The sequence below is a fragment of the Microchirus variegatus genome (genome assembly GCF_963457635.1).
Source record: "Microchirus variegatus genome assembly, chromosome: 11".
Taxonomy (NCBI): domain Eukaryota; kingdom Metazoa; phylum Chordata; class Actinopteri; order Pleuronectiformes; family Soleidae; genus Microchirus; species Microchirus variegatus.
In genome coordinates, this window is record NC_139812.1 from 16,669,615 (window position 1) to 16,681,056 (window position 11,442).

Sequence of the window (11,442 nt, forward strand, 5' to 3'; positions counted from 1 at the left end):
GTTAAGGATTAATATCGGTCATATACTGTTCAAAATCACTGGATCAAATGTCAGAAATAAACACTATATAGAGAAAGATGAGAAATGCAGATGTTTGTAGTGATGCTGTGAGATATGTGGGCTTATTTTGAAATAAAAGAAGACAAATGGCTTCATAGGTGATTACATTACTAGTGATTGATCGGGTATCAGGCATGAAAAAGCATCCCTAGAAACTAGCACGTATGCTGTAGATGAGGGTTCCGAGCACACAAAATCTTAAAAATATTGTGAGAAATATATTTCTGTTTGTTCCCCGAACTGATTTGTTCTGGTCCTTTTTTTCTTGTATTTGCTGCTATGAACAGGTGAAAGGAATGAGTGGTTCATGATGTGTAGCTCAAGGTCTTTTTGATTGTAGGCCCCACCGTACCAGAGTTTTTTTTAAGCCTTTCTATGGGAGTGATAAATATCAATATTTGTCATCAGTGAATCACAGTTATGACAGCTCTGTGAGGAGAGGGCGAGCAGTTTTATGCCACATTGATTCTCAGGGATTAACAGACCAACAAGGGCTTGTTTTTATTTTGGCAGAAAAGCACTCTCTCATATTTGGAGATGTATCAAATCAGAATTCATATAGGCTTCGCTAATAACCTTAAAGGCAGTCGCTGTAGTTAACTAGTCGTGTTGCAGATACAGGATTTGGCCTTTTCAGCAGTGAAGTCGTCTGATATTTGTCTTGGTTCAGTTGTTTTGTTGTTGAACTCAAACAGGTGGAGCTGCTGCTGCTGTTCTGCCCTCTACTGGGTGTCAAACCACACTCCTGTGTGTGTGTGTGTGGTCAGAAGAAATTATTTATTTAAACACACACACTTTGTGTGGTGCAGTCAGAAGGACGGTCACCTCAGTGTATGAAGGTTCTGTGACTTTCTGTGTGGAGTTTGAAGGTTTCCCCCTGTTTTCTTTCATCGCCTCCTCCCACAATCCATAGTAGTGCAGGTTTGATTGACTCGAGACTCCTAATTTCCTGTAGGCGTGGATGTTTGTTTGCTATATATCAGCTCTGTGACAGACGGTATGCTCCACCTCTCACTCTATGTCAGCAGGGATTGGCCTCAGCTCCCCTGCAGCCCTCAGATGATGCATGTCGATAATGTGTGGATGGAGCATCAGGATTTTTATTGAAATAGATACAATTATGGCCGGGGATTCAGGAAATAACAACAAATTGGGGTGTTATTTATTTTTTATTTTTTTATTAAATATCGATGTTTGCTATCTAGCTATATAATGTATTTATAATGTGTTTATGCGGTGTGAAAACATGTTCTTAAAGAATTTGAAAAACAGCAATTAACTGGTTTCTCCAACTTTCATATAATCTGATATTTTATCATGTGAACATATACATATATGTATATATGTACATATATATGTATATATATATGTATAGATATGCACATGTATGTATGTATATATATATATATGCATCATACATATATACATACATATATACGTATATGTATGTATGTATGTATGTATGTATATATGTATGTATGTAGATATATGTATATATGTGTATGTATGTAGCTATATGTACATGTATATATATATATACATATATGCATATACATACATAGACATACATATATACACATATATATGTATGTATGTATGCAGTATATATGTATAAAGGTGTATAATGTTTCAGCCATATTACCCAGTCCTACAGGTAGCTCACTGGTGGATTAATTGGCTCTAATTCAACTTAGAGACATAAATGTTCCCAAACAGTCAGCTGATATTCATTTTATGTTCACATTTAAAATACTTTGTGAGGGAGAATTGCCACAAAACCCTCCAGGGAAGCCTTATAAAAATGTGTATATGTCTATATGAGTAAGTCAGCAATTGTTCTGCATATTTAAAAGCTAATTATTTATAAGAGGCTTAGTCTAACTGTAACCAAAAGGAAAAACAAACAACAAATTGCTACTAATGCATTATAAAAGCACATTTCAGTGGTTCAGTAGAGACTGCTGTTTGTCATTTAACGTTTCTGCCTTTGTGACATTTTGTCTGACTAGTGTTTTCCTTGCCTGCCACTCTCCCCTCTCTCTCTCTCTCTCTCTCTCTCTCTCTCTCTCTCTCTCTCTCTCTCTCTCTCTCTCTCTCTCTCTCTCTCCCTCCTCTCAGAGGTGACGGTGGCTTATCAGAATGGGCTGCCGGTGATCTCAGTCACGTTGCCTTCCAGGCGAGAGCGCTGCCAGTTCACCCTCAAGCCTCTCAGTGACTGTGTGGGAGTTTTTCTGCAACAGCTCCAGGCAGAGGACAGAGGCATTGACCGGGTAGCCATCTACTCCATAGGTATGCACGCAAAAAACACATGAGAACACACACACGTGTCAATCATGTTCATTTAGTCCAGCAGGTAACATCGATATGCCCTTACATGCTTTCAAGTGGTCTTGTATTTTTTAAGGCTATTAAGTGTTGCTGCATCTGTGGCCTTTCTCCATAATTTAATACCAAAGCAAGGACCATGAAATGATTTTTTTTCGCCCCTCACTCTGCTCTGAGGGCTCATTATGCAGGATCAACCGCCACTTTACAATCTTAGTGTGTGAGCGCGTCTGCTTTGTCCTCTCACTGTAATCAGACATCGTTGTGTCTTATTATTATTAAGAGAGGTGAAGGGTGTTTTTAAGTGGCTCATCGTCAATGCTTCGTCTCACTTATCATGGCTTCCATCTCCCGTTTGTGTCTCGTCCCCACCCCCCCCACCCCCTCCCCGCCCAGATGGAGCAAGGGTTGCCTCCTCCACAGGTATAGACATCCTGCTGCTGGATGACTTCAACCTCGTCATTAATGACACCACATACCTCGTGCGGCCACCGAGAAGAGGTGAGGTCCGGCACCGTAAAGCCACAGTCTGTCCCTTTTGTGCTGTAAATAATTTGGTTATAGTCATTGTTGACAGATAATTGTATTGTGTGTGTGTGTGTGTGTGTGCGCGTCATAGAAATACTCCCCCATGAGGAGGCAGAGAGGCTCAGTGATGTCAAGTTTCTGGTGCAGCAGCTTTACACCACCCTGCGCATCGAGGAGCACCAACTTAGCAAAGAGCGCGAGCTGATTGGACGACTGGAGGACCTCAACTCTCAACTCCGCCCCCTAGAGAAGGTCCTTCCAATGACATATATATTACATTTCTGTTGTTGTTGTTCTGTATATACAATTTTATTACTGAAGAAAAGTGTGACCATCTAAAGAAAAAAAGCATGATGTGCTGTAGTTGCTATTTTAATATGATTTAAATATAAACAAATGTTTGTTAGATCCAAACCACTGATCTGCTTCACATGACACTCTGTGTTTCGCAATATAGCGGCATGTTTAGATCTTGTGTTGCCCGGCAACATTCCCCCACTGCACACAGGAAGTCATTAATATGATCTCAAGGCAGATACAGGATGCAAGAAGCTTGGAGGAGTTTAAAACAGCAACACATGCAATCGAATCACTTTGCATGTCTCAAAATCAATTCAATTTGGCATAAATAATACAAGTAAGAATAACATTAGACCAAGTTTAAAAAAAGAAACGTGACGGTGGGAGTGATGGAGAGGACACTGCCTACTAAAACTTTCAAACAAACGCTTCTCGTTCCCAACCTACCTCACCCCTGCCCTGCCCGTGTATAGAAAACATGTATGCAAATTCACCCTGCAGCATTAGGATACCAGGCTTCGCTCCTATTTAGCCTGTAATGACTGGTTAAAGGTGGCGTGGCCAGTTGAGTTCATTAGTGATAGTTAAGGAGCCGTCAAGTTGGGAAATTAGGAAAACAATGAAGTTATCATTCCTGTAATGAGATAATCGATTTGTTCATCTCATGATAATGAAGCCATAATCTGTAAACAGGGGTCTAAAATAATCAGCTGTTATCGGTCTGTGTGCAGAATGTGTGCAAAATATCCCCCCCCCCCAATAAGACTCTGGACCCAAACTTGAAACTTCACATTGTTCTTCTTTCACTGACTCACTGACTCTGTTGTGTTCTCGACTCGACTGTGCAGGTGAGGGAGGAGTTGAGTAAGAGGGCAGAGCGGCGCACCACCTGGGTGCTGTGGGGGGGCATGGCGTACATGGCCACCCAGTTCGGCGTCCTGGCCCGGCTCACCTGGTGGGAGTACTCCTGGGATATCATGGAGCCTGTAACCTACTTCATCACTTATGGCACGGCCATGGCCATGTATGCCTACTTTGTGCTCACACGTCAGGTAGGACACCAGTCAGATCCTAAATACTGGAAAAAAAGTGCTTTAAATCCTGGTTTTCAATGTATACAAAGGGTATTTCTATATTTCCTTTCATAAGAAAAAAGTATCTGACTGATCAATTCACCTATTAGATGAAGAAATAAAGTAAGTTGGATAGCCTTAAAATGAAAACTGCTCTGGTGAATTGAATTTTGTATCTCTTCGAGCTGAAACAATTAATCGATTAATTGATTATTAATCGATTACTAAATTAATCGTCAACTGTTTTGATAATCAATAATCGGTTTGAAGCTTTTTTCTATATTAAAACAAGATTTCTACTGTTTTTAGCTTCTTAAATGTGAATATTTTCTTCATTTCTTTGCTCCACATAACAAAGAAATCATTAAAGGTGCATTATGTAATAAATCAAAAGCAACTAGCCATAAAATCCTCCTAATATGTCACAGAGACTCAGGAATAATGTTCATATAACAAACTGAACTCACCAACAACAACAGTACAGCCAAAATATTTGCATTAAAAAAAATATTTTGCAAATAATGTTTTGGCATGTGGCGCCACCTACCGCCATCTACCAATTATCGCAGTCAGTAGAGTCTCAGCAGCCGAGCAATAAGCAGCTATAAGGATGAGCTTTTGACACAAACAAAAATTGACACAAACAAGGGCTTGAAAATGCTGAGTTTGACCTCATAAAAGGTGCATGAACTCTCTCATATTCATTAATTATTTAGGTCAAAGAAGCGAGTCAAGCGTCCTTCCTTTGGTGGCAGTCAATAAATCATCTCACCAGCTCTTCTGATATTTTTTCAGACGACTTACTGTTAACATTATCATTAGATGAGTCTTATTAATAGCCCCACTGCTAGTATACACAAGGGTTGTCCTTTTCATGCATTTTTGTGCCAAATTACGCAATGTGTCATGTATTATTTTAGCAACGTTATGCAGTAACTCCCCTAGCAACCTGAGAAAGAAGCCTCACAATAATTTACAACGCCCTGTTCTAAATGACAACATTTTTTAGCCGTTTGAAAGGCCGATCTGCTCTCGCTGTTGCCCTTTGCAGTTGAAAGATGAACATTAGATTTTGATATGACAACGATGTGATTGCGGCCCCCGAAAAACCCAGGCTACCTGATAAATGTGCTTCCTGTTACTAAACACTCTGTCTGTGTCTCTCTGGAACCTGCAGGAGTATGTTTACCCCGATGCTAGAGACAGACAATATCTGCTGTTCTTCCACAAGGGGGTGAAAAGGACACGCTTCGACATTGAGCAGTACAACAAGCTGAAGGATGATATTGCCGAGGTACGGTCGCTTTGGACGTTTACAGATTGTATTTCACACTAGGGGATTTGGCGTATTTGTAATGACTGTATTTAGATTCACTCTCATTTTATTTCCCCGAACACTTTAATCTAAATTTCCCTCGCTCTCTCTCTCTCTCTCTCCATCCACCCACAACAGGTGGAGCTAGATCTGAAGCGTCTTCGGGACCCGCTCCAACTCCAGCTCCCAGTTCAGCAGCTCACCACCAGTGAAAATTGATAGAGCGAGTGACTCCCTCCCTTCTCGGCTCCTACAAGCTCCTTTCCCTCCACCTTCCTGTTGTCCAACACTTTCTCCTTTTACCCACGACAGTTTCACACCTCCTCTCCTTCTACCCACCATCCCTCCCACACCCAAAAATCCCATCCCCTTCTTGACTGTAGGAGTTAGAAATCTTTTTCCTCTTTTTTTTTTTTTTTTTAATTTCTTTTTTTTTTTTTTTTTTTTTCTTTCCTGACTGAAAACTCCAGATGGAATTGCAAGTTAGAAAAAAAACAAACTTCTAAGAAGACAACAAAGAAGACCAAGCAAAGAAGGCGAAGGTTGGGGACAACGATGAAAAGGACGATGACTTTAAAATGATGACGAAATAAAACTGGGCACTATGGATATGCCTCAAGTCTCCAGAGAGAGACTTAAGTGACCTCCAGGGACATCGGGAATTATCACACCTTTAGACGCTCCAGGACAGAGGACACACAGAAGGGCATTGTTGAGTGTGTGTGTGTGCATGCGTGCCTGTTTGTTTGTGTGTGCATTTATGTGTGTGTGTGTGTGTGTGTGTGTGGGGGGGGGACTTCAGGGTACACTGGGACAAGGGCCCCCCCCGACCATCACGCTGCGGATTGACGCAGCAGTACAGTCTCGCTTCCTTGAGCAGTCGAACTGTCAACACACACACACACCTACTCTTGGTTGGGGGCCGGCTCCAGGGAGAGACTCTACCCCAAATGTTAAAAGTTTACAAGAAAGTCCGGACTGCAGTCGCACCATCAGGGAGACCTTTGTCGTCTTCCCTGAAGCCGAACTCTGCTGCCTCTCCCTCCCTGGGCCACGCCTCCTCCAGGTAACAGACAGCTGTCCTTCCACTTGTGACCTTTGTCAGGAGCTTGTCTCGGCTCACAGGACGCAGACGCGGGCGACGCCTCGTTTCCTCTTCCTGTTGACGTCCTGTAGCGGCCTGGTCTGCGCAAGTATGAGAGTACTACCGACAACAACATCACTGTGTGTTCTTTTATTCCAAAAAAAAAAAGAAAAAGAAAAAGAAAAAAAGAAAATATTTTGGCACTTTTTATTTTGAAAGCCATATTATATTTGTTATGAGAAGAATATAAATATATATATGTATACAATCAAATAAACAGATGACCAGAGGCTAGTTTCTGTCAGTGGGGGGAGGAGCTCTCTCGCAAAAAAAACCTAATTTTATCTCCCCATCAAGAAGGACCGCACCATTGCACACCTGCGACATATCACATACGCACTAAGAAAAAGAGGATTGTACTGTATGCTATTTCATATCTTTTCACAACAAACACTAGTATAATATTTAACAGTAACTACATCCAGGTTATCACTAAAATAGAGACAAAATACTGAAGCCAAATCGGGGTGATAATGGCTTCGGCTTAGATTTTTAAATTTTAAAAATCAGATTCTGAATTCTAGCGAGATGAAGACAATATTAACAAATATTGGTGTTTTGATGATGATGGAGGTGGAGAGAGCACTGATGTCACAGGTGTTCAGTTGGTTTTGGGATCTGATGACGGCGTCACAGCATACGACTCGCATCATTTTCACACTCATCAAACCCTCCGATGACCCTTTATGCCCTATGGGTAGTGATGTTGTCCTGTTTCTCTGCCCTATTTGTTTAGGTGTTACCTTAGAGGCGAAAGAAACCGAGTCCCCCGCTTTAGACAAAGTGACAGGCATGTTATAGTTCAATATATCTGATGAACTGAATGGCTTTAAAAAAAAAAAAAAAAAGTTTAGAGAAGGAGCAGGATTCGGGCAATTTGCCTTCCCTTCCGTAGTATCTGAGATGCACAGACAAAAATAATAAAAGGCTGCACCTAAATATAGAGCAACATGACACTGATCACTGATTCATAGCGGTGCGCTTTCTCCTAAAAATAAAGCCAGAGCTTTCTCCTCCCACTGTTGCTGTAATGCCCCCCTGCTCCCTTGATGGCAAGGCAGGGTAGACTGCATGCTGTGGTATGCCCTCAGTAGAAATTTGTGAATGTGTAGGAGCATTATTGCAATTTTGTACTTAATTGGACACTTTTCTTTGCCACATCTAGCTGACGTCTCACCCTCCCCGCTCAGTTAAATCAAAGCCTATAGAGATCATAAATATTTATGTTGTCCTTTCTTTTCTTTCTTTTTATTTTTTTATTTTTTGAATCGTCACTGAATCTTCTTTGGCTTCACTTATCCCCCCCAACTCCACCACCATTCAGAGCGAGGATTGGTGGCCGTCTCTCCAATCCTATTTGTGTCTCCACACCTGCCTTCAGTTATTTTGAACTGTGAGCTGCTCTTAGATCACCTGTGCAGAAGCAGGGAAGCACAGCGACGGTGACATCTGTGCAACATAGTCTCCTGATGGTATGTGTGAACAGCTGGCCCAATCCTACGGAGGACATCGCGGTGTTTAACTGTTGAGGTATTTCATTAAAATGCATGATTTTATGTCAGAATTCGAAGTTAGCCATGCAGATCTCAAAAAACGCAGACGTTGGTCTGATCTATGACTGTGTGTGTGTGTCAGCTCCAAGGGAAACGGCGCCTATCGAGCGACTAATAATTAAAAAGGTGATCCTTTTAGCGACAGCAGCAGCAGCAGCAGCAGTGAGAAAGTCGATCTCTTATTTGAAAAGACACATTGATAGGGAGGATAGTTAAATTGAAATCTTGGACTGGAAATCAATCTTGGCTCGCGTGTGCGTGCGTGTGTGTGTGTGTGTCCATGTGTGTTTTCCCATTGAATCCGGCTGCAAAGTTCAGATCACAATATTAATGAATACTTTGCCCCTTGTCCTTGCCTGTCAATGGTAGTGAAAATCTATTCTGCCTTCATCCCACTTCATAGCCACATTAGTTTTGTATCAATTACGCACACACACACACACACACACACACACACACACACACACACACACACACACACACACACACACACACACACACACACACACACACAAAGTGACAATGGCGTTTCCTTGGAGATGTACAGTGCGAGTTACGCAAGTTGAGGCCTCTGTCTGCAGTCCAATCCTCCTCTTCACTGTTTCCAAGTCTTCTCTTTATCATCACAAAAAAAAAATCATTGCCATCCATTGATTATTGCCTTTTTGTTTTTCTCTCACTTTAATTTTTTCATTTTTTTAAAAAACAAAATATATCAAATATAGGGAAACTTTATTATAAAGAGGGTGTTGCATGAATGTATGTTTACATGGGAAATTATGTAAAATTAAATAAATAATAAATAAAAAAAAGATGATTTATCTAACGGAAAAAAAAAGAAGAAGAAACACAACTTGCAAAGATAATTTAAGAATGTTGTTTGTAGAGATTCCTAGTTATAAAGGGCAGTGGACAGGGCTGCGTCTTTAGGATCTGCCTTGTCAAATTTGACTTAGTCCCAGCCAACCAACTGCTCAAACCCCCCATCAGACCTCAGTCCCATCTTCACTTTAATTACTCCCGTGTCCCCACACTCGGTGTGTAATTTTTACTCCCCAGTAAATACACAAAAGCACCCTCCATCCTCAGTGCTTGTGTAAAGAAAGCTCTTTATGACCACTTGACCTCAGTAACTCCGTCCTGCATCTGAGTCAAAAGGAAAAAGCGTCAGGCGCACTCTCTTAGCTTTTCGGGGAACACCTCCTGTTCTTGTCCCTCTCTCTTTTCATTTGAACTCACCCTCGACCTCTTTATTTCCTCCAAAGAATCACATTATTATTATTACTCTGTTTGGAATGCGTGTTGTTGTTTTTTTTAAAATATCTCGTTTGTGTGCAATTCCAATAAGACGTGTTTAAAATGCCTAAAAGAGTGAAGCGGAATATAGGATTGAAATGATCTTGTACTCCATTCTGACCTCTTCTTTTTTATTTTGTTTTTCTTGTCTTTGTTTTTTTTTTTTCTGTTGACATATGATGCTGCAATGTTGGCAAAAAAGAACATGTAAAATCCTGTACCATTTATGAAATATGTATAAAAGAGAAATGTAATTCAATTATCAATAAAATCCTTATCCAGGTTTTGGAGAAAGTGGGTCCACGTGCAGTTGTCTGTTGTACTTAAAGTGGAGTTTTGGTGATTAATGGATCTATTGGACATTATTTACAAGAAGCAGCTACAGGTCTTGACCGTGTCCTCCGGGACACAGGACATCCTAAAAGATAAACCTGTGGGGATGAATTCTGCTGCATGCAATAGATACATGACATCCCATGATTGTCAGGATCTGCCCGTATCTGCACAGAGGAAACCAATGTATTCTTTCCTCCTCTTCTTTTTTTTTTTTAAAGAAAATGAAAAGGCTACAAGTGGTTAGCATTTCCTGTGTTTTCAGGGAGAAGACCCATATTCGTGACCCAGTTAGAATAAGGTCCTTTTTGCATGTTCTCCCCTTTTGTGTGTGTGTCGTTCTTTTTTCCCCAGATTTGGGGATTAGGTAAATTGGACATTCTAAATTGACCATAAATGTGAGAGTGTGTAGTTGTTTGTCTCTATGTGGCCTTTTGGTGATGTTTATACCCTGCCTTTCCCCCTATGTCAACAGGGATTGGCACCAGCGCCCCCTGTGACTTTCAGATGAGTGAGTATGAGAGGCTCCAATCTATTCCTTTTTAATATTTTTGATTTATTTCTCTTATTATGTGTACCTACTGTAAAAAAAATAAATTGCAAATAATCCTCAGACGTTTCTGTGCAAACCTCACGCTGGCCCTGGAGGAAAGTGCGATGAGTCTTTGCCAATTGCAAACGACGCCAGGACCAAATGAATGCAAATCTGTGTCACAACAAACCTTTAAAACAATATCAAGATGAAGACAATCTCATTTGAACAAAATGAAAGTATAAAAAGCGATGCAGTTCATGCCGTATGGCTTTTATTCCACGCTGCGGTTATAGTGTTTTAAAGTGCTGATTTGAATCGTATCTTATTTCCAGGAGTAATCACAAAGCAAGAATGGCACGTTCCACCCTATTTCCTCCAGCAGCCTTGCTGAGTAATGCTTCCATCGATTTGATTACATATAAGAAATAAAAACTGTGAGCATCTGGTTAGTTTGGACAGCCTCTAAATGAAACCGTACATGTTGCCTGGTCTGAGCTAGTACTCCAGTAATGAGCTAGATAAGAACACATTCACTCCACGGGCACAGTGTGTCCTCTCACTCAACTCCATGGTCAGACCTGAGTGTGCAAACACTGCTGTTGTCATGAAGTAAGAACACTTTCTGCACAGCACTAAGAAGAGTAATTTGGTTGATTTAAAGCACCTGCAGGTGAACTCAGTGCTGCTAAGTCCTTGTCTTTTAAATGTGGGAGGATCAGGGGAGAGGGGGGGAAAACAAGACGGACAAAAGTATCATCACCACACTTTTTTTTCTTTTTAGCACGACAACAGAAAAAAAAGGGGAAGAGAATGTTTAACAGATTAGGCTGAAACAATAGGAGGACGGTCCCGCTAATGGATTTGGGGAGAAGCAGATCGAGGGGTCAAGGTGAGAAAGACACATGCAGATAAAAGGGATGAAGCAGGAGAGACACGAGCATATTCACCAAGCTTGGATTAAGTGCAGAGCAAATTACATC

The 11,442-nt window shown here is 41.0% G+C and overlaps 1 protein-coding gene across 3 annotated transcripts in view; it reads left to right on the plus strand.

The window, feature by feature from the left end:
- The window catches only part of mcu (mitochondrial calcium uniporter), a gene marked incomplete at its 5' end in the record, with an annotated part of 56,611 nt that extends 50,615 nt beyond the window's left edge, over positions 1 to 5,996 (plus strand). For all 3 annotated transcript variants that reach the window (XM_083897172.1, XM_083897170.1, XM_083897171.1), the window contains 6 exons: positions 2,179 to 2,349; positions 2,782 to 2,886; positions 3,005 to 3,165; positions 4,062 to 4,265; positions 5,464 to 5,580; positions 5,740 to 5,996. In XM_083897172.1, coding sequence (XP_083753298.1) covers positions 2,179 to 2,349; positions 2,782 to 2,886; positions 3,005 to 3,165; positions 4,062 to 4,265; positions 5,464 to 5,580; positions 5,740 to 5,820 — 839 coding nt within the window. In that variant the 3' untranslated portion in view covers positions 5,821 to 5,996. The remainder of the gene's footprint in view (positions 1 to 2,178; positions 2,350 to 2,781; positions 2,887 to 3,004; positions 3,166 to 4,061; positions 4,266 to 5,463; positions 5,581 to 5,739) is intronic.
- Between the last annotated feature and the right edge of the window lie 5,446 nt (positions 5,997 to 11,442).